Consider the following 23,446-nt stretch of genomic DNA (forward strand, 5'->3'; position numbering starts at 1 on the left):
CAATTGTGAGGATGTTTGAAGCTAATTACACACGCTGACACTAATTAGAAACGCTGACACAGTCCAGTCACTGGAGCGATGCATGCTACAGTACATGTGTTAGCGTGTGTTTCCAAATATTGTAAAAGAAATGATGTCACTTACGATTCGCCTAAACAAGTGTGTTTCATATCCACAACTGAGTAGCTGCACTCTATGGAACAGAAAACGGGCTTTGCATCCAGGCTAAATAATTCCGATGCCGTTGCAGCAACCGACCTGACTCTGCGTGAGGGGATGTGAGCCTTAATGGTAGTCGGCACCGCTACGAAGTGCAGCCCGTGTGTTGGAAAACACAACCCATTAGCATGTGAGCAACGGCCCAGCCTGTCAGGTCCGTGTCAGAGAGTAATGACTTTGGCTGCGGCTCCTGAAGCAAAACGTACCTCTGCTCAAACTCCTCAAGTCGAAATCCCAAGAATGTTTCCTTCTGAGGGGAGAACAAAAAGATGGACCACGGCCCTGTCAGCTGGGAGGTGTTTCCTAAGCAATGGCCTGACACGGCGATCCAAGATCAACGAGTAGACCGCCGTCTGGAGAGGATGCGTCCTGTTAGCTACAAGCATCCTCTGTAATCTGTATCTATTGTCTGTCGAGTGGGTCAGGAGATCTGGTTCCCTCGTAGACTGGCAGCAGCGGCCGCCTGATCTTTGAAGTGACAGCGATCTTTCAATGTCATATTGTGATATTTTATGGGCCTGCGCTGGCAGTTAACGTGTTCCGTGCCTTCTATGGAAATGTTGTAATTTCTCGAGAAACAGCAAAACTAGTGTTTGATCTTGAGCTGGAAAGCAGGCGGCTGAATGTTGGATCCACAGAGCAGGTAATTATCTGGGCTTGTGCTTTGCTCTTCCTCCGTCTCTCCCCGACTCTCACAGATAACTACGCTCCGTATCCATGCAAATGTTTGGCAGACGGTTCAATTCCTTCTGGTTGGGGAGGGGGCTGGGGGGGGGGGGGGGGGGGGGGGGGGGTTCTTTTACTCACTCTCTCTCTGTCTCAGTCTCTCCCCCTCCCTCTCTCTCTTTCCTCGCTGGCAGTAGCGTCGGTACTATTGGCAGGAGTGACCAGAATAAAAACAGCAACACCAGACTCAGAGAAAGAAAAAAAGCGAAGTGATCCACTGAATCGGGGTCTCTGCCCTATCCTAATTACGTCGAGACTCATATCTTTTCTGTTTTTTTCCACCGACAGCCACCCCCCACCCACCCTTTTAGGACTTTGGGTTAGAGCTCCGTAATTAGCTAGGAGAGAATAAAACCAGCTGATCGGCGGTGGGGTGTTGCATTTTGGAGCGAGATGGCTAACAGAAACATGCTGTTGCTCTTCTGTGGACTCTTCCTCCTCGCACTGATTCAGCCCTCACTTCAAGGAGGTAAGTGTGAGCTACAGGTGAAGTGGAACAGGTGCAAATGCCTGATCTGTGCCTCCGTGACCCTCGAGACCTAAAACAATGCATGTTGAGTCATTCTGTTGCTTTTTGTTTTCACAGATGTTTAAGACCTGTTAGGCTAATGAGCATGGATTGATTTAGTTATGGAAGCATTTTAAAGTATTTAGCAGCTCTTTATAATTATGAAATAAAAGTAATGTAATTTGGTGCAAGCTTAGAGTTTGACAAAGCAACTGCAGATTCTGTTTGTGGTAGTTTAAATTAATAGGAAGCCCTCAGCGTTGTTTAATCTGCTGGTGTTCTGCACACTTGAAGAAAACATTCAAATAAACAGCAGAGACGTTGTTGGCTCACCTTTGCACATTCACTGCTGCTCTTTTACAAGTGAGGCTTGGTGCTGTCCAGAGACCTGGTCTGCTTCTCGCTGCCTCAAATTGCAGGAGACAGCGCTGCACGAAGGCTTCAGCGTAATGTTACGCAGGCGCGTCGTTATCTGAATGTACCGGAATGACAAAAGCACTAATCGCGTCTCACAGACAGACTGAAACACATACTGGACACAGTCCTGCACACTGTTCCCCCGCCACATGACAAACTACACGGCTTTAATTCATCCCCGATGGGCTTCCAGCGGGACGGACAGCTGTACGTGAGCGTCGCCTTGACAGCCCCTCTTAAAGTTCAAGGACTCATCTGCCCCGAGTCTGTGAAGCAGCAGCGTGCGGAGGCGATGGCTTCCTTTAAAGTGCTGTTCAGAGTCGCTGCTTATCTGCTTTCGGGCCCGGAGACGGGGAGAGGTGGTGAGCGTGCCTTTCCTCCCACTCCCATTCAGCCCGTGAGCTTAGTTTTTTCTCCCCGCTCTCAGTACTTACAGTATATTTGATTCTTTGTCTGTGTTTTGGCTGAGACTCTATGGCTTCCTCAGCCCCCAGCTGGACAACATGTTCAGCATGTGGGGCTGGGTACGCTGGTCGAATCCAGCTCTTGCTTTATGTGTTTGCTCCAAAGTCGCAGCTGTTTGCGCGTGTTCCCGATCTTTCCTCTCGGTGTCCTCTCTCATTGTAGCCGGATTGTTGTGGATTCCTAAAAAAATGTGATCCAGCGGATGTTTTATTGGCCTCCTCTGAGTTGATTGTGTTGACACAGTCTGTATTTGTCGGGCTGCAGATCCAATCATTCAAAAACGCCTTCCCCGTCTATTCTAGCACATTCATCCCGTCGCGCGTGTTCCAGCCACGTTTCAGCTGAGACGTCGGGGTGCGTTCATGCAAAATATATAGTGTGTGAAGGAGCCAGCAAAGATCAACACCGGCTTAGCAACGCAACTTTGATCTCAAGGCAGTGTTGAATCCATTTATACCCAACCGCTCTGATAGTCAAACCAGCTCCATCTGTGTCTCTCAGCTTGGTCCAAGGTCAACTCTCCATGATATAAACCTCATTAACACTTTGTGCAATAATTTAACGCCTTTGCACAGAAAATATCTCATCTGATCCTCGCAGAACTCACCCCTGAGTTATGATCGCGGTGCCGGTGCGAGTGTTTTCCATTCACCTTCGAGTGAATTATGCTCCTGGAGGAAACATCTGGGAAGAAAGTTTGTTAATAAATACGCTCCATCATGTTTCCCCCCACGACCTTGCGAAGGTACCGCGTATTTGTAGTTTCCCCGCGTTCATAAAAGATGGAAGACTCACTTTACAGTACATTGTTGCAAACCGGCCACATCTGTTATGTGGGTACAGTGAGGTAAATATTAATCTTGTGCTTGTGACTATACTTTATTGTTTTGTTTGTTTGAACCAGTGTGGTTGAAGAGAATTCCTCAACTTAGGAATTTAAATGGGCTCATACGTCATTGTCCCAATAAAAGGAAGAGTGAACATCTTCTAGGACTTTGGTTATTGATATGTTCTTGTTGAGGGCATGGAACACAATATAACCCTGGTTGTTATATGTTGGTTTCTTAGTGGACAGATGCCAAAGTAGTTATTTTATGCCTGACACAGTTAATGACTCTGTTCTGAAGGCCAGGGAGTAGCTGACCTCTTGCGTTATGGACACTAAAGGACTAAAGAGGCTCTATGAAGTCATCTGTAATGCTGCAGTTTGATGCGTTCAGCCTGGAAGCTGCAGGGGAACTTCAGACATCGGTCAGTGACCCTCCTGGCTGTGTGTGCAGACACCATCAATTGTCTTGACTCCCTCAAGAAAAAGGGGGTTCCAGCCTTTTCGGGTCGTGCGTGTTGTGAACGGCGTAAACCACGGCCTGCTGTGTGAACGTGACACAGCTCCAGGACTTCTTCCCCGCAATCAAACAGACCCTTTGAAGCAGCATCCGAGCAGGACGCAGAGGTTTTCCTTCAGCGAGTGGTTTCATCAGCTTCGCTGCTGGAACCGTGGAGGTATTTTGACTTGTTGATGTTTGAACGGTTTGGTGTAATTTGCAGCGAGGTGACCTCATCCAGTACTCATTTGGGTAGGAGCCTTCTGGTTATAAGCACCAGGGTTTGCTATTGTGAAAGAACTATTATTCCATGTTTTCATGTCTCACTCTGGCAGACATCCTGGGAACGCTTAAAGCTACGGGACAAACTGAGCCACAGTTTGCAGTGTAACATGAAAGCATGTTTCCTCGCTGGGATTCATTGGTAACAGGTTCTGGGGATGGATGAGTTACTCTAATAGGTAGTTTGTGTACTACTTGGTTTGCCTTTGTAAATCTAGTCACTGTACGGTCATTTCGCCATCAGGAAATGTGTGTATGTCTCTTGGGCTGTGAATAAATGTCAGCGCAAGCATCTTTGAATGTTTTCTCTGCCCTCCACCGGTGTGAAGTGTGCGACGCACATTAATTCAGACGACTGAGTCCAGACACCAAGTGGCCTCACCACCACACCAGCTACCAGGAGTCACCAGTGTATTCATCTAGACTCGACACTGATCTCCAAGCTCCTCCACTGCCCATTTGTGTGAAAAACGAATTATGATGAAAAAGGGAAAAAATGCAGAAAATAAAATCACGGATAAACACTTTACCTCGATTTAATCAAAATCTACTGGCGTGAAAACACTGTGTGCTGTGTTCTGTTAGTTACAGTGCACTTTTTATGGGAGGGGCATGCATGGCACCTCTATGCCTTCTGCATCAATCATCTAAGCCAAACAAAACTGCATTCTTGTTAGTGTTACTGGTGGATTTAGCAACGCAGCCACTTGAGAACAAGTCCAGTTCCCACACACGCTATAAATTGTCTGCAGACTGGGCTGGACTCAACAAGACTTACGGACGCAACACACAGATTTTATGCTTTTCCTCCTTCGAGAATGCAAACTTCTTTTGTCCTCGCCACTGAAAACCTGTAGTGTTTTGTCAGTACGCTGCTCATAAATGTGACAGTTCAGACAGAATACTTAATTAAATCCATGTTCTATATGCACAACCTCTCAACCTCTGAGTCACACAGTACCGCTGCTACTGTCAGATGTCACATTGCTTCATTTTAAATGTTAAAGCACAATAATAACAGAGCAAATTGATAAGTGTCACATAAATGTTGTCCTTTTTTCCACTTTCACTGTGTGTTACACTCACATAAATATGTTTCTATTATAATATGAAGTTTATACTATCAAGTCTTGGCTCCAAAGTTTGTAGTGAGTTTATATAGTTCATGTTTTTTTTCAACCATGGCTTATTCTTTCATCATGTTCAGCTCCGAAACACGTATACAGGAGACTCCACAGCTGTTCCAATATGTTCTTCCACGTTCTATGTTCTTCCAAGTCCCGTATTGGCTCTATCAGCTTCCACTGTCGAAGCGGCACCCGAACAACCGAACAATGACAACACCAGAACCTCCTCGGTGGTTGCGTTGCCGTCGTGTGACGGCCGTGAGCTTGTTTGCCAGCGTGCACCTCTCACCGCTTCGCAGAAGTGTGACTGAGACACAGTTTGGCATGTGTGCAGAGGAAAGGCGTGGCGAGGTTGACATGGGTGCGCGAGTGAAATGGATTTTCCCATTCAAACTGTCATTTTCTGTGTTTATTTCCCCTCTCTACCCTCCGACATGCTGCGGAAAGTAGAGGGAGCAGGAGGTGACAGACTGTAGCGTAGGTCAGCTGTCACATGTCTGATAACAGGAGATGCAAGCGGAGCAGGAAGCCACTGTTGGCTCCAGTGAAGCATAGCTTTGGGCTACGGGACAGATGAGGACATTGGCAACTTTAGACATGTGTTCGGCTCACGTAGCTGGTTTTACAGAGTGGATTTCCTCAAGACGTCCCAAACTGGAGCGCCTGAGCCGCGATGGTAATGGTCGTATGTGACAGATGGGGAATGGCAGTGTGAAGTTGTGTGTGATGTTTGTACAGATGTGCTCTTACTCGCTTGCCTCGCAGTCATGTTCTATGCGTTGGTCCATCATCTCGTGCACGTTTACCTTTTTAGTCAAAGGCCAATTATCAAACGAGTGCAGAACATGGTAGAGAAAATGTGACATTACTCACCAGCTGGCTGTCAAGAAAGAAAGTAAAAACAACCTCAAGCCACAAAGAGCAATTAGAATAACTGTCATTACTTTGAGAGGTACTGTGGAAAAATCTGTCACTGACCTGGTTTGATCCAGCAACAAAACAAGTTCTGAGTGTATTTGCTATTTTTGTGGTTATTTGTGAACCCAAGAACCCAAATCCAGCATAAAATGCATTGCTCTGGAGTCAGCATATTTTTCCACAGACTCTAGTCTGTAAGTATCTGAGCCATCAAGAATTTTTCCTCTATTTGTTACGGTATCAGCCTTAGGCAAAATATCAAATTAACACTTAAAACACATTTCCACTTCCTCATTTTCAAAACAGCCCATGATATGATACAGAAATAAACATACAAGGAGCTGGATACGGCTCCTACCACCTGCTCGCTCGGGTCCGGGGAGCTACAGTATGTCATCTAATAACAATTCAAAACAAGGAAATCTGAGAAAGCAAAACACCTGCATACATATGGTGTATAAACGTTATCTTCTAATCTAAGCCTTTGAGCTTTTAACACATTGTTCTCGTTGTGTTATACAAACACAAGTTCGGTTCCAGTTGTGAAAATTCCCACCAACTGCGTCAAATCTGTCAAATAAAACTATAAGCAAGCTGAAATGATGAAGGCGTACAAATAAAAGGCAGTGATTAAATGAGGATTAACATTAGGGAATGTAACATTGTGTAGAAGCTGTGACAAGTGTTTCATCAGTCTCTGTGTTGGAGGTGTTCAGGGACAGACAGAAGTGTGTACTGTATGTGCTTTATTTATTTATTTATTTTTTCACTCCCTATTCAATTACTTTTACACAGCAAGAATTGTCACAACAGAGGGAAAACAGCCTATCCATGTGTTTATACTGTACAAATATTACTATACTGTATATGTTGGTGATTACCTCAGATAAAGGTTAGTGACAGACTTGGGTATGTTTTTGATGGTTTCCCAAAAGGGCCCACCATAAAACCCACCGAACTCTAGCAACATACATTCATTAGATAAATGGTTTATAATATGAAATGACCCTTTCAGGTTTTTTTGATTAACATAAAATCACATCAAGTGTAAACTACTTCCGGTCCATTTTGATTACATCTTCTCACTTCACTTCTGTTGATGGTTGGCTCTGTTACTGGTTCCTATGACTTGAACCCCATTCAGGTCCAGAGTGGAGAGGTAATAAATTCAAATCACTGTCAGGATTCCGGCGAGCGAATGCACGTCATCACCCTCTTAATGTGCTCAGGGCCACTCTGGGCTCAAACCACAAAAGGAGAAATCGCACAACAACCGTGATATTTAGCTGAAAGCAAGACCTCCTGACGGAGTAGCAGGCAGTGATATACTGGCGCTTCATCGTCTGGCCTCTAAAAAAGGTCGTCTGTCTGAAAAACATTTTAAAATTCTCTCACTTATCTTTCTCTGCGTCACCTGGATGAACCTGCCCCGGATGAATTATATCGCTTTAAGCAATAACTTGTTGTCTCGTTTGCTCTGTTTGCGCGCTGTAAAGCTGAATTTAACACTTTTTCCCTTTTTATCTTTTAACAGTCACAGATTTGAGATGATAAAGATGCTGTTAAAAGTCACTACTTGGTAATAAAAGCACAAATCTCTCTTCCTGGGTTCTCTACCAACATTAATCATCTCAGAAACACTCAAGGTTAAACCTTCAGCTGAAATCAACAATGAAATAAATTCTTCCCAATTTAATCCCGCGCATTCGGAGTCAGTCGCATCGTTCATACAAATTCCTGCACATTCTCATGACCTGGATAAGTTCACAGGGACGTTACCACATGCTGAGGGTGACGTGATTTAAGACCATCATAAATCTCGCAACGTATTGCGATAGGTGAGGTCACTTGGCGGAGGTCATTGTGTCTTATTTTCATGGTGTCAGTGAACCGAATGCACTCTGCAGACATGGGCACAGTAGCGGTTGGGATTCTGAGAAAAAGGAAAAGTGGAGCAGACGCACGTTCCCTGCTCGCCACGCCGAGACAGGAAATCCTCCTTTTGATTGTGAGACGAGGGAACCGGGTCGAGAACAATAACCCCACCCCTGCTGTGTGGTGCCTGCACCTGAGAGCCGTGCCACGAGGCAGGAGTTGAAAGGCAAACTCATTTGCATTTGTCCGTTCCTTCATTCATCATTTCACCGAGAATCGTAAATGTTCCCACTTATTCCCACTTGCAGCTAAAATAAAAAATATAACAAAAAAACAAAACTAATTCTTCTACATGACCTCATTCTGTGAACCGCTGCTGCTCTAGAAAAGGCTTCTCTTAAATAAAAACCTGTTTCTCTGTATTCCACTCATTTAATGGCTGCAGTTGTTGAGCGTCTAAGTAGGTTTTGCTCCTGATAACATACAGTAAATCACTCACTGTTGTATTAATACTGTCTAAAGCTGTCAAATTTTTCAGCATTTAAGGAGCAATCAAAACTTCAGGCTCGTGTTTTTATTAGTTTTGTGAGTGTCCAATACGTGTTACAGTACTTTAATAACTCAATCCAACAGTGAATTGCTGAATTGTGTTCCCGGACTTCGCACTTCATGGGTTTTTCTGCACTGACTGGCTCTCGCTGCTCATGTTTCCTTTACTGCTTAGTTTAGCTGCACGATAGAAACTGTGGACAAACCCATTCCGCTTGTCACAGCTCGTTAGCGAGCACGTCGGAGCCTTCTCCAGTGAGAAGTTGGATTTTCGGGGATAGTTCTGCGGCGCGTGTCATGGGGTTTCCTTCAACCAGATCGGACAGTAATACCTTGTAATGTTCTTCCATTAATGGACACCTTCAGTGGACAGAACTCAAAGTGCGGTGTTCACACAGAATTTGCTAATAAACACATGAACGCCTTTGACATGTGGTTCAAATTAATTGGCCCTAACACATGTAAGATCCATTAAATATAATCACTGTGGTCCTGCAGCCCCATACTCTCTGCTGAATTGTGTTCTTGGTGATACAAACCAGGTTTTCCCGTCAAAAAAAGTATAATGCTATAATTTTGGCCTTAGCTCACCAGTCCCATTGGATTTAGCTGTTAGTTGTCCCAGAACAACTGAAATCACTTTTTTTGTCCTCTTTTTCTTTTAGTTCTGTTGTTGTTCACATGAGGCCACTGGGTCTGGAATCCAGATCGACCAATGCAGGAATTACTCTGACTTGCTGCCAGAAAGCGGGCAAGAAATGAAGTTACGGGGTGTAGTCCAGGAGGGGGCTGGGGGTGTCCACAATGCTACAACGACTCTATGAAAGGTTTCCAACTGCAATACCTCATCACAATGAAAACTATTGGACCTTTCTCCTCATCTAGCGTACAAAGTCTTTTCCTTTCATTACGCCCTGGCTGAAGCCACTGTTTACGTTTGATCGGATGCCCTGTCGTTGCTAACATGCGGCAGATGTTTAATCCAAGGACAGATTTGTTTTATTGCTCTGTCTGGGTCACAGATTATGAATGTGTTTGAGAATGTGTTAATAAATGGGCTCATTATTGGTTACAAAAGTAACATGGCTGCAAACTGAGGCGCTATTGTTACAGTGGTAGACGATGACCCTTTTTCTGCTCTGTGTTGCAGGAGTGTATGTTCCACCTGGTGCTGCCGTTGGACCCGGAACTGGATTCTTCCCAGGTATCAGACCTGCTTCTCAATTACAACCACCTAAAATGAATGAAAAAAGCATTTTTTAGCTTGTGTTATAGAAAAGACCATAGACTAGTTTATCTTCATTGTATCTCCATTGACCTAAAGCCACTTGCTCTGTGCAGGCCATGCTGCGTGTTGTGTACAGTTTTGATTTTTCAAAGTGATTGTGTTTCCTAAGAACGTATTTGCTGTTGCAGTCTAGTTGTATATTGATTCAATTTCCAGTGGACATAGTCGCATAAACAACGATATGAGATGTCAAACACCCGTTGCAACATTAAAAACAAAATCATTTCTCGCTGCGTGTTGTGTGTATTGGCATGATTTAAAGTCTTAAGCTGGAAATAGTTATTATTCCCCTGTTTTCGATTTCATACATAACAGTTGAAAGATGTTCACATTACCCTGTAGTGTTCTAGTGTTAATGTAAATATGCACACATCCACTATACAGAATCATCCACGCAAGCGGTTATGATGTCAAAGCCTCCTCGTGCCCTGGTGATGTCACCTGCTGTAATGATTAATTGCTGAGCCAAGAGGCTCTCCTTGACGTCGCTACATGCTGCATACCATAACTCAGGGCTGTGTGTGATTGTTTGTTTGACAAGGCGCTGCTGGAGGACTCCCCGCGGGCTACAAGCCAGCCAAGGCTGCAGGTGAGTAGCGCAGGCCTTTGATTTACGACCTTTCCCTATAACGTGTTGTCAAATATGTTTTAAGGATCACATCTGGATTATCGCGGATGGGGGCGAGCACGAGGATGTCTGTGATTTAAAAAACGCAAACAGGATTTTTAATTTGGTTTTCACCTCTTTATTACTTGATGCATGATTTGTGAATGAACCAATGTGATTTTTGTGGTGAGGCGAATGTTTGGTGTAATGAGTTTCTTTATGGTCGTCATGCCTTTTTTTTTCTTTGCTTCCTATGAACCTGCAGAGCTTCACATGTGAAGTGTTTGTGTAAACTGCAGCCGTTCCATAAAGTAATCTCTCAGACACGGCAGCGGCGTTGCTTTCTCAGTGTTCTGGTTGTTTGTCCAAAAGGCCACGTCTGGTTTAACGCATGGCCACAGATATTCTATCTGGTATTTGTCATTTCACACATCCATAGCAGATACACTCTGTGGCTCTGCATGTGCGGCTCACTATTTCATCAACAGCTCACCAGACTCTTGGCCCGCTCCAACTTCCATTTGCTGAACACATTGGAAACGTGTGAACCCTGTTTTTTTTTTTTAAAGCAGACAAATGAAGCCACGACTGCACGGATGAGACCAGACCCAAGATGCTTTACATTGTGGATACAGAGTTGCTGGTTCAATAATTCTAAGTTGTATTAAGCCGTGTGCAAACCTTAGATTGCCCAGTGCACGAAACCCTGGAAGTGTAATTCAAACAGATTGCAGACAAACTTCCCTGTCAACACTAGGCTTTAGTTTGGCCAGATCTAAGGGAAACACATGGTGAGACTTCCTTGTCACACCACTGCAAGCTAAGAATAATTAAATCCCGGGGTTATTGCTCTGGCAATAAACAATGTGTATTTGGGACCACCCACTTTTGTTAAGCCAGTTCAGTTGAAGACATTATGAGGTTTGGATATTCGAGGCTGATTACACATTTCTCCTTTACAAGCTCAGCATTGGGTAATAATGATTGTTGTGTGTTTAATTACAAGCCTTACCTCATGTTGATAAGGGCAGAACAGCACGGCACCAGCGTTGTTAGCGGGTGGCTAGCGGGTGGCTAGCATTGACGCTGACACTGATGGTAACTGTCTCCGCTGGCCCTGACAGTTGGCGGTTATGGAGGTGCAGGCCAAGGTGTGAACCCAGGTGCTCTGGTGCCGAGGGGCGTCGGACCCGGAGGCTTCGGCGTCACAGGTAAGTGTAAGAAAAGTCTGCAAACACACGAGTCAGTGCACACAGTCTTCAGGAGCTGCTGCTAATTTCTCTCCTTACTCCTTTTAATGTTATTTCCACAGGACAAGGTGGAAAAGGCCCTAAACCAGGTAAGTAGTAACTTACACCAAGCAGATATATCTAAGATAAAATGTCTGTAATACTTGGAGGCTGTGGTCACATATCTGTATGTATGGACTACGTGTTAGCAGTGATCTGCACAGGCACAGCGGCGGCTGAGGGAAACAGGCCTCTGATTGGTTGTCATCAGCTTCTGCTTATCATGCCTGTGTTTTCTTTGGGGTTGGTTTACACCAGCCTGCAGCTGTTTGGGGCGTCCTGACTGGGTGGGTTCACCAAGACTCCGCCGCTGCCGCCGCCGCCGCCGTCGCGCCTCTGCCGCGTTACAGAGTGATGATTGGCAAAGCACAAACGCGCATCAGCGGCCTGAACGCGTTGCAATTTGACGCGCACAATATCTGGAAACCGTACCTTACCGCGGGCCCGCTCTCTGGTACCGTAAATATTTTCGCTCCAGCTTCGCGCTGCGCCGGTGCTGCAGCAGCACTTAGCCGTGGGTACGTTTCCTCGAGCGCTGTCGATACAATCTCAGCCATCTAGAGCCGGCCTGTGTGGTCGGAAAGATAAGGAACCCCCGCATACGTCTTGCAGGGCCCTGCTCGTGGAGTAGGTAACACAGCGGTCCCTCCGGACAGCCACTCCCAGCCCCTCTAACGACAACCGCTCTGTGAAAATGACTTAATATCCATTATTTGGTGGAAGTTGCTTTTGGCCGCGTTGCTTGGGAACTGTTGCCCGGCCTTTTGTGTCCCTTCGGCTTCTCCCTCTATCGCTCCTGGCATTCACGGCCGAAATGGCATTAGCTAGGAGAGGGGAAGCGCACAGCGCTAAGTGCAGCTCCTCAAGTGTTTTTTAATTAGAGTGACTGATCCTTGACACCCGTCCTAATCAGCAGAAAGGCTTAATTATACACAGACGACAGCTAGAGGTCAGCTAAGGTTTTACACATTCTTGAAACAACTTAAATTCACTGAGGGACTGTAATGTGCTCTGCTGTGTGGCTGTAATTGTATTGAGTAATCCCTGGACGCTGGTTTCCATTAGTGGGGACTTATTATATCAGCAAGTCCTATTCCATCACAAAATATTGCCTGGAGCTACCAGCATTTGGAAATGAGAATCAGGTCCATGCCTTGCTAGTACTAGGTTTCCTACCGCGCAGCTGGTCGTAAGGTAAGTATCACACAATGACAAGTTGAATTCAGCTTTGGCCTGTTTTATAGAAAACGAGCCAGAGGAAATTATATCCTACCAGCGTATGAAAAATCAATGGCCTCTTTATAATTACTTCTGTTCATTCTTCCGGCACATGGAAGCCCAGCAATGACGTCGCATCTCCACAGATACAGTACGCACCTTCAGGAATCACCGCACAGCTCACGCAGGGCCGCACAAACTAACACCAATTGTGAAAGCTGTCATCCACCTTTGACAGCCTGAGGACTGAGGAAGGTGCTCTGCACGAGCAGCTGTTGGACGCCGCTACGTTCCCTGCGTTCCCTCAAGCGCAGGTGGACTTGAATTCAAAGCTTGGCTCACACGGACTCGGCTCTTGTCGTGTTCAGGCAACACGGAGGAAGCTGGAAAAGTAACAGGCGCTGCTTGTCACTGATAGCATGTTATCATTATGCCAATAAACCAGTTTGTTTAGGGCTGAGACGCACGGGCGGGACATCAGCGGGCTGCGGAGCGAGCAATACAAACTGCAGATGATAAACAGAGTGAGAGCGGGCCCAGCCTAGCAACAACCAGCACCACTACTGCAACATGACTCTGTCGTCTCTGTTGCCACCGTTATGATTTCGCCTTCATGGAAGCTTCATCAGCATCTAAGTTTGTAAACTCCAGCTGTGTTATTTATGTGTTCCGTGCAAAAGAGAGCCGTCCAGGTTTATTCTAAATGATGCTGCTCATGACCATTCATCGCGCTTGATCGCAATAATTTAAGTTAATATATTTCTGAATACGATTCATTGCTCGGTTGGACTTTTTGTATTCATCTTCAAACCCCACGGTTCATATCAGGGTCATTGTTTAAACAAGCACTTATTGAACTCGTCTGCTTCCCAACGGGAAGAGTGGAGGAAAGGCAGGGAGCTGGAAAGACACAGGGAGGACGGGAAGGAGACAGAGCGAAGCGAAGGGGCCGGAAAGCACCAATAACTCTTGCAAACATATCGCCCGTGTGTCATTCGCATGCTGTCGTCCGCCGCCGCTTACAAACGCACCAAAATGACTTAATGCTCCTCCACGCATCACACGTGCACACGCCCATTAGAGAGCTTGCTGAAAGGAAGGAGACTGATAGATTGAGGTGTGGATGAAAGTGTTTAGTCAAAAGAAGACAAGCCTGGAGGAGGTTTAGTCTCCTGGAGCACATGTGCTTTTCATTACCGGAGCTCAGACCTGTCACCCCGACTGTCAGAGACTGGAAGCATCTGCATGTGCACGACTGTGGCTGTACGTAAATATGTGCACGGCCTTCATATGTGTGCGATTACTTCATATGTGTGCACACACGCTCAAAATATGCACCCTGATATTGGTGTGGGCCTAAATGAAACTCCACCCTGCACGTAGAGGATAATATTTAATATCGTGACCCCCCGGACCAAGGCCTCGGCCCAGCACAGCTTGTTTGTTCCCACTGGAGATGTCGCTCGCTTCCCAAACAATTTTTCCTGGGTGACATCATCAGATATTGTTGTTGTTAGCCCCTTCACTATTCTCACTTGTTCACGCAAAGAGTTTATTTTCTATTAGAGCGAAGCAAGATAAGATAAGAGCGTTATTAGTTTTTACTGGTGTCTAATTGGTCACGCATGTCGCGCTCTGCACAACTGTGGTATTTTCTCCGGCTCTGAGCTAATATTTTCACAGTGACTCAGTAACGGCTCCCTGGAACGTCCTCGCGCTTCGCGCTGCCACCTTCCATGTGCTCACGGGACGACGTAAATGTTGTTTGCGAAGCGATGGAGAGACTCCAAGAGTCCAAACAGAGAAGTGCTCACTGGTAGAAGTGGACTGAAGCTGTTAATAGTGGGACCAGGAGCACAATGCTGCGTTATGGGCCCAGTTCTGTTCGATTTGGTGCTTTTCATGCAGCCCAGTACGTGTTCCATCTTCCATGTGTAAGTATGTGAGTAAAGTCATTTATTAAGTCAACTGTCCATTCTTTTATTCAGTTTAAAATACACATACTTTGAAAAGGTGTTAGTCACAGGCATTATCTCAGCTTAGTGAAATGTCTCTCCTGACCTTCTCATTACTTACCTAGATGCAGCACTGGGCCGCATGACTGCTGAGGACGAATGGCTTTTTAACGACTTCAGCGTTTGCCCTGCAGCCTGCCTCTGCTTAAACCGACGCGTTAGCCGACGCAGCGAGAGCTCCGCACGCATGTCATGTACAATTTGCTAAATAGCTGTTCCGCTGTCAGCGACGGCATTTGCCCCTCGCACGTCGCGGGCGCTCGCGGCGGAATGGGGGAAACTGGAAAAATGCCTCCGAGGCTAATGATGAATCTCACATCAGCGTCTCAATTTGCATGTTTCGAGCCGAGCCAACCTGTCGAACGCTGGGCTCTCTCTTCAACCCCGACTTGTCAGAGAAGTATTCAGCAGGACTGCAGTTACTTGCACATGTGGACCATCTGCGAGAGGAAGCGCGCGAGGCCAACTTTACATACCATGGCCACGAACTGCAATTGTTGATGAGATGCATAACTCGAACAACTGAACGTCTCCGTACATGGAACATATCGATCGCAAATGAGCTGTTTTTCAAACATTCGTTCTCTGAGTGCACATGCACTCGCTGTCCTCCCGAACCGGCCCCTTGCCTTCTGCGTTAGTGGTGTCCACATCGCTGTACTGTACATGCTCTGGGTGTGTGTGTGCGAAGCTAAAATGGGAGCTGGTGTGAGAGGGATACAGACACTCCAGACACGTTCAGGGGCTCGCTGTTGGCAGAGACACCGTGACATTCCTTCAGAAGTGGATAAAAAGTAGACGAGCGGGCGCTCTCCCCTCTGAGCTGAGGGGAGAATTGTTTTTGCCGTGGAAGCTTATAGGATTGAGTGTTCCACTCCGTATGACCTGTAGCTTGAGCGATGACATCACAAACCGCTGGATGTGGTGTCACGCATCAGGCACAAGTGACCACAATTAAGTGCGGCGTTGATGTTGATTCCCCGGGTTTGTTTCGACGAACAAGGACTAAAACCTCACCCGTCACTGGGCGAGGCAGCCTGGTTTAGCACGGTGGCAGTGCCTGTAATCCACTTACTGTAGAGTTAATGGCTTTCACAGTCGCCCCTAATTGGCTCTACAGCTTGGAGATGATGTGTGTGTTGATTAATTGGTGCCAAAGTCAACCGACTGACTGCGCTAAGGCGTCTAAACTGTGTCCCAAGAACTCAGCAACCTCTGCCCCATTACCCCGTTTGTCTGAGAGAGCCCTGACATGGGCTCACCTGGCAAACAGAGGCGGCTGAGGCTTTGATAGTGTCGATGACTCCATGGAAAAAGGAAAGCGCAACAATGAGAGGACTGTGCGCGGCGGTGCGACTGTGCGCGAACGCTAAATTATTCCAACGTGTGACTAATTCTGATTCCCACATCTCGGTGCCCCTGAGTGACAGCGCAGAAAGCCTGCAAATGGCAGGAAGCGGCGGAGGTCACGCAGGAGAGGGGTAGGAAGGGGGGTGGGGGGTGGGGGGGTCGTCATTGTGTCCACTTGTCTCACGCGATCTGGAATCACTGCGGCACCTTGCGTCATCGCGCTTTCATCCAGCTCGTGCTGCATCACTGTGCAAGTATGCGACATATCCACCAGCTTGGAGGGGGAGCAGCGTGATAATTTGATACTGATAAAAATCTGCTGTCATGACAGTGGAGGACATAATGACGGGCTTAGCTTTCAAAGTGAAAATTTTATATGGGACCACAGCCGGAGAGTAAAATCTGCCCGTCAGTGTCGTCTCTGTGGGAGTCAGGAGGGTCTTAAAGTCATTATCACAATTTTCCATCACATTGAAGGAAACCGCAGCATTTGCTTGGTTATAGCAAACTCCTGTTATTCTTCCATCTGACCTTTGCTCTTTATATTGTTGTGGTTTGGTGGTTTGGCCAGAAAAAGAAAGGAGCACTAACAATTTATTGTTCTTCTGTGACCTGGCTGTCTTTGGTTACACACTGACACGGTTTCCAACTCGTTTTACTCCGTTAAAGAGGTCTATAGGGTGTAATCGCTCCCATGTCTAGTCAGACAACAAGCATTTGTTCTTAGACCACTTTCCTGATTAAATATGACCTAAAACAAAGACTATGATGAGAAACAAGTCCCAAAAAATGTCCTGGACATTCCAGAGCTCCGGCTCCGAAGTCTGCTTTCCGCGGGTCTGCCGTCAGTTGGATCAGTGGTCAGTGGATCCCTGCCATGGAATTCTTTGCTCTCTTAAATTAAACCCTTCACCAGGCCCAGCTGGTTCACAAAGTGGAGGGGGGGGTGGAAAGGAGGGAGCAAATCCCTCACTTCTCATGTTTGGCGTCCTTTGGTTGCTGCTATTAACACCTCATGTCTGGTCGACGCAACCCCATTAGACACCATTTGGAGAGGAAAGAGCGAGAGAAACAAGAAAGGACAAAGAGAAGTGGGGGGGGGGAGAGAGAGAGAGAGAGAGACACTGAGAGCTAAAGACAATGTTTTGATTAATGTCTCTCGTATTACCTTGTCTAACCCCAACAGAGCATGAGTTTCAGCGGAGAGATTGAAACCAGATCCTTCTGTTCACACTGGCTCACATCCATCACTTGCACTGGATCTTAGTTTGAGAACATGACTGGTGACTGAGTGAACTAGCCGTGCTGTCTGGCCAGTTTTAGTCCAGCGTCAATCTGCGGTTTAAACAGCGGAGCGCGCGGTGCGGTGCAGCGGGAGGCAATGAATGTGGCAGCACGTCCCTCGTCACCTCTTAATTCCTCTGCGAACGAGGCCCCCTCGATGTGGGAGGACCTGGACGTGTGGCCGTGGCACTCGCGCGCCCCCGCTGACGTCGTCCGCCAACCTCAGCAACCTGCTGGTGTGTTTGTCCCTGAATCGCTGGGAAAGCCAGGGGTCTTTCCTGAATGGAAACTGGCCTGTAAACACTTTTTATCTAAGTGGAAGAAAGCGTGATGTATTGCAGCACTGCATCACTTACCTTCCAATTTCCTTGGCTACCAGTCCTCTCTCCTGTGTAGTATTGGGTTTCTTTCCCCCCCGTCCAGTGTTAGCACTGAGCCTTTTTGAAGTTTTCGCGGTCCAAAGGTAGTACTGTGCTGTAAAAGCAGGCTCGCGTGCTTCCTCCAATGCCGTCATGATGACAGAGACAATTAGCCACTTCATTTCAGCACCGATTTTCCTCACTTGTCAGCAATCTACTAAACACTAGGAGCGGCACCAGAGGAATATGATTATTCGATATCAGGGTGGTGGTGCACAATTTCATTGTGTGTGCTTTGTGACATCCCATTAATCCATCAGTCCAGCAAAAAGTGGTCATTCCAACTGACCAGACAGACAGTAAGGTGTCTCTTCCTCCTTTCCTTTGTTACATCTCATACTGTACATGAACGCAGTCGAGCCTGCATCACATCTCCTGATCTCAGATCAGTTCCACATGGCAGGTGCTGGTGGACCCTGACCGCGGCTGCCTTGGGCAGGTTGGGGTGCATGTGAGCACAGGTGTGCCAGATGCTGGATGAAGTAAAGCTCAAAGTCCTCGCAGGCCTGTCTGGCTGTCTCTTCCACTCACATGCATAATCTTTCTGTTGCCCAGACGCTGCTGTACATTTCCAAACACACACGCCTCAGTCTGGCCAAGCAGATGATCTGGAGTCTAGACCAGACGGTACAGTTTTAAGGAAATATTTGAAGCATTTCTTTTAGCGGTTTGATGCGTCCAAATGTGTTGTCAGTTGCTTTTTTCTGTAGCTTTCTGTAAGTTTTCCTGTTGCTTCCTTTACATTTTCACATTACAGCACGCTGAGCTCAGTGTGAAAGGAGAAAACGCCACATGAGTCTGATTTACAGAAGAATTGATTGCTGTTGTTATTAATTCGAGGTGTGTCTCTTGGATGATGGAGCAATGGCGGAGGATTGAGCTGAAAGCTATGAAGGAGATGGATTATCACAAGGACGCTTAGCTTAGTGTCTGGGCTCGCGTTGCATGCGCCGCGCGTCTGCCAAGCCCTTGGCGAGGCCAGTGCCCGTATTTGTTTTGACAGGGTCATGAAACTCCACACTTCCATCTTTCTCGCCCCCCCGGCACATTCCTCCTCCTCATCAGTATCATTACCTGCATCCTGCAGATTGCTGGGCCAGCTCCAAGCTCTCACCCTCCAGTCTGATTGCTCTCCCTAGTCCGTGTGCAGCTTGTTTCCCATGCTCCGGTGTTCTCGTACCAGACGTTCTGGCTTACGAGTCCTGATTATTCCTTGGTGGACTCGCTTGTTGGCAGCTTCTTGTTGTTTCAAAAACCCTCATTACTCCAGCATGTTTGTTTCATATTGGGAAGCTGATCGACTTCATTCCAGTCCACGGAAGACAAGGCTAAGAATCATGTGTTCAGCATATTACTGTATAAAATAGATGGTCATAAGTTGGACATTCCTTATAAATGAATATCTGAATCATTTCCCCCTCTCCCTACAGTTTTCATACACCCTTAACACGTTTCATTCCTATGGCATCGTGCCATTGGGTTACACTGTTTGCTTTTTTAGTTCAAATTGTTCAAGAAGTCACACAATACTTAAAAATGTCATGCTTTCTAATTGCCATTCTGTCATTTCACAATCTGCTTCCTTTTTTGTCAATTCCCAAACTGGGATGTGACTCTATTCGTCCGTGAAATCGAGCCAAAACCAGTGCCGCCCATAGATTAGCTTGGCCATAACATAGGTCACCGTTTCTCTGTTACGTTACCTTGCAGTCGAAGCGGAGCTTCTCCCCTGAGCCCGAGGTGCAGTTCTTGTACAACACAAGAGTGTTTTCAAGCAAACTTTAATTAAACGCACATGATATTGTGTAATTTCATTCGTTTCTTTCAACATACAGTACACACATGAAGACTGAAAAAATATTTTGATGAAAGACTGATTGATGGGTTATTTAAGCTGGAAGATAATTGCAGCTTAATAAATTACTGATAAATGGCTGCAGCATAGCACAGCACAGTGATGAAAGCTTCTTTTACTCTCTTTGTTCTTGTGGGCTGGCAGGTTAGTCACTGTCACCTGTTCTTTCTATTCAGGGTATGGCAATCTTGGAGTTGGTGGTCTCGGAGGTGGTGAGTACAATGAGTCCTGTGCTGGAAGGCTTCACAGTTTAATGTGTGTTAAGACAGTTTCAATGGTGACTCCACACTCTTTGTCCCTTGTAGGTGGTTATGGTGGATATGGTCCAAGCACTGGGGTTTTTTATCCAGGAGCTGCACAGAAAGCGGCAAAACAAGGTACAGATGGCAGAAAAGGTCTGCATACGGCCCTCCTAAATGGTTCAAATACAAAAAACAATAAAATATATGTTCTAAACAATCCAACCTTTTAGTCCAATGCCTTATTACAACCTTTCTGCTGGGCTTTGACTATTTGTTTACTGTATGAACACACATTTCACCATGGGGTTGTCATCTCTGTGGTTTCAACAGAAAATTGGATTGTGCCACTAAAAAGGTGCTGACAAAACATAAACCCTGCTGAAATCCTTCTGTTCGGGTGTCAGGTGTAGGAGACCGATCTGTGGCCCGGTGACAAAAAAAAACATACAAACCCAACGTCTGCTGAAGTCTGACACAGGCCATTTCAAAACTTTGAATGTTTTGCATGCTTGCTCGTTATACCAATGCTCAAAACAGTGTTTCTCATTAATGGAAACATTCAGACAGGCTGATAGAGCGTGGCCTTAAAAAGGGCCCAGTCACAGCCAGGACTATGCACACGATGGCAAAGAGCCGACTTTTAACTGTTGGTTGGCAGTGACCGGAGCTCAGTCCCCAGAGGTCGTCTGCAGCCTTTTCATGACAAACCAATAACAACTCAGTCCTCTGAAAGAGCACAGATAGAACAAAACCATCCCTTGCCAAACGTTTGCTCACCAAGTCTTTCAAGCCACATACTTATAGGCAGTGCGCAATGTCTGTCCAGGAACAGACACAGAGAATTTAAGATTAAAAATGGAAAAAAGGCGCTTCAACAAATAAACAAATGTGTTTTATTCTTTTGCCAAGTTTCCTGACAAATGAGGCTGACAGCTTATTTCCTCCGCGAGGGGATCGCCAAAAGAATTATGCATTTTATGAGGCAAGGCAAATGCCATGCATGCTGGCTGTCTCCACTGATTAGATTAACTGTCAGCTATGTTGCTTTTGATCATGGAGTGATGACAGACTAGCAGGAGCAGATAAGCTCCTCTCAATGCCAGTGATATGGCACTGACCTGGCTCCCTGCTGGAGAGGTCACGTCTGGCACAAGCCACAAACCTTTCCAGTTTCACGGGGCCCTCTGCTGGTCAGCATGAGCGCTGGGGAAGAATCCCCACAAACAGCGCTCTCAGTAGTGTGTCAAAGACTTTACTACTCACTGTGAGTGTAATCAAATGTCTGATCTATATATATTTACACTTGTGTTTATGTCAGTCTACGATTTTTATTAAAGCAGGGGTTGGAGGAACTGGGACAATAGGAGGTGGAGGCGCAGGTACAGGAGTTGGAGGTAAGGCACACAAGACACACACACACGCACACACACACACACACACACACAGACCAACCTTTGATATAACCGCAAGGATGTGTGTGGTTATATCAAAGTGGGGGTCTCATTGACATAATGCCTTCCCTAGCCCCTTACCCTATTCCCAACCAAGGCAGACATCTAACCTTTGCTCTAATCTGAACCAAAACTCAATTCTAACCTCAGCCCTAAAATCACATCTTAACCCTTAAACAGGCCTTCAAAGTTGTGGGGTCCAGCCAAAGGGCCCCACAAGTGACCATAGGGCTCAGCTTTGATAGAAAAACAAGTTTTTTGGTCCCCACTTTAATTGAAATACACATAAACACACACACACACACACACACACGCACACACACACAAACACACCATTTTCAGCAATTCACCTCTATTCCCGCTGTTCTTTAAAATGGAACATTTTAAACTCATCTTGGCTCTTTGTCAGCTACAGTGGAGCCAGTTTTGGCTTCATACGCACCAGTTTCCTAATGTAATATACTAACAGCGTTATGTGAGCACTGTTAACATTGTCCTTGGGAGGTAGGAATCATACTGTTGCTCTGATTCAGCACACGGACACCACAGATGTGTGTATGTGATTATAGTGTATGTATCTGTTCTGAAAACCAAGTCATGTTTCATTTCTTCTTCCAGTGCCTGTTATTCCTCAGACGGGCCTCCCAGGAGGGGGCGTTGGTGCCGCTGGAAAGAAAGCTGCCAAAGTGCCAGGTTCAGTAGACTCAACAATAAACGCATAAAGCTCAAGGCAGATGGGATGCAGTTCACTAGGCAGCGGATAGGTTTTCCACTAAACGAAAGAAACTGCAACAGTCCGTCACTTGAAGAGAACACAAGAGAAAACGAGCCTATTCAACATGTGTAAATGTATTTATCCCTTTTTTATTTATAAAACGATACTAGATGCAGGTGAGGTTTTACAAGCACCTGTCTGGCTTTGCTGCCTCCAGTCTGGCTTCACTGTGACAGTTTTGTGGTAGTGTTTTGTCATAATGATGAACAGGCGTGTAATTCCCCTGGTCAGTCCCGTCAGATTCAAATAAAAAAGTTGCTGCGTATTCAATGTTAAATACAGGAGTGCTGATCTGTGCTCTCCTTGCTGGTGGCAGGTGTGGGAGTGCCTGGACTCTACCAGGGGGGGCTGGTGCCCGGAGGCGGTGAGCGTTACAGTACCCTGCGATTAACCTCTGTGTGTGAGCGTAAACATAAGTACTTGGCTTTAATGTGGCGGGTTTTCTGGTTTTCCCGTGACTCATGCAGGGTTTGGTGGTCGTGGCGTCTTGCCTGGTGTGGCCACAGGCACCGACTTGAATCCAAAATCAAGTAAGGTTTAGTTTTCATACTTATGATGTTGATTGTCTTTGATCAAGTAGATTTCTTCATATGGTTGTGTTCTTTAGTTCCTAAATACAAAAATAGTCACTGTTGGACCACACTGGGTCTGGGCCTGTTTAGCTTTAAGCCCAGAGTCGAGCCCGTCAAGGTTGTTTATGTCGCTGCTTCATCTCTATGTATCTGATTGGATGTTGTTATTTGTCCCGTGCAGTCGGAGGAGGAGGACAAGGAGGAAGTCTAGGACTGGGTAACGAGGCTTTGTTCTGTTACATGCTGTTGTTATCCAATCTATAATTACAGTGAATGTGCTCTGTGAATCATAGGAGGCCGTGGGTTCGGTGGACCAATGCAGCCTGGAACCTTCCACGGATACCCCCTCAAATCACCTAAAACAGGTGATGAGCGCAAGCATGTTCTTGTTTTGTCACAAGCACATCTCTTCTTTATACTGTATATTTATCCATAAGAGAAATCCAGTTTTTGGGGTCCACACATTCTCTTTTTTTCACTTGTTCTAACTTTTTCAGTTTTCTTTTAGCAACAAAAAACAGAACATTTCCAACCGTGTCTGTTTTTCCACTGCAAACCATTAACAAAGTAATGTTCGTTTCACTGAAACGTTTTATTTATTTACATGTGGTGAAGAGGCCTGTGGTTCATTTTTAAGTCCATCATTTAAACTTTTCTTTGGTTCTTATCA

General features: G+C 46.1%; 1 protein-coding gene and 1 long non-coding RNA gene across 5 annotated transcripts in view; one reads left to right on the forward strand and one right to left on the reverse strand.

Moving 5' to 3' along the window:
- The first annotated feature begins 1,100 nt into the window (after positions 1–1,100).
- Positions 1,101–23,446, forward strand: part of elna (elastin a) — a 28,378-nt gene continuing 6,032 nt past the window's right edge. For 2 of the 4 annotated variants that reach the window (XM_029171631.3, XM_029171632.3), the window contains exons 1-13: positions 1,102–1,414; positions 9,562–9,615; positions 10,241–10,288; positions 11,431–11,517; positions 11,619–11,645; positions 19,913–19,948; positions 20,042–20,113; positions 21,316–21,372; positions 22,048–22,122; positions 22,521–22,568; positions 22,672–22,734; positions 22,958–22,993; positions 23,070–23,141. In XM_029171631.3, the coding sequence (XP_029027464.2) occupies positions 1,339–1,414; positions 9,562–9,615; positions 10,241–10,288; positions 11,431–11,517; positions 11,619–11,645; positions 19,913–19,948; positions 20,042–20,113; positions 21,316–21,372; positions 22,048–22,122; positions 22,521–22,568; positions 22,672–22,734; positions 22,958–22,993; positions 23,070–23,141 (751 nt within the window). In that variant the 5' untranslated portion in view covers positions 1,102–1,338. Of the gene's footprint in view, positions 1,415–9,561; positions 9,616–10,240; positions 10,289–11,430; positions 11,518–11,618; positions 11,646–19,912; positions 19,949–20,041; positions 20,114–21,315; positions 21,373–22,047; positions 22,123–22,520; positions 22,569–22,671; positions 22,735–22,957; positions 22,994–23,069; positions 23,142–23,446 lie in introns of all 4 variants that reach the window. The other 2 variants (XM_029171629.3, XM_029171630.3) reach the window with 2 other exon arrangements.
- On the reverse strand, positions 6,728–13,167 carry LOC129605015 (uncharacterized). Its single transcript, XR_008696474.1, has 3 exons — positions 12,973–13,167; positions 11,319–11,534; positions 6,728–9,645 (listed from the first exon to the last, which is right to left on the reverse strand). It is a non-coding gene; the product is annotated as an uncharacterized LOC129605015 (long non-coding RNA).

This window comes from Betta splendens, chromosome 13 (genome assembly GCF_900634795.4).
Source record: "Betta splendens chromosome 13, fBetSpl5.4, whole genome shotgun sequence".
Lineage (NCBI taxonomy): Eukaryota > Metazoa > Chordata > Actinopteri > Anabantiformes > Osphronemidae > Betta > Betta splendens.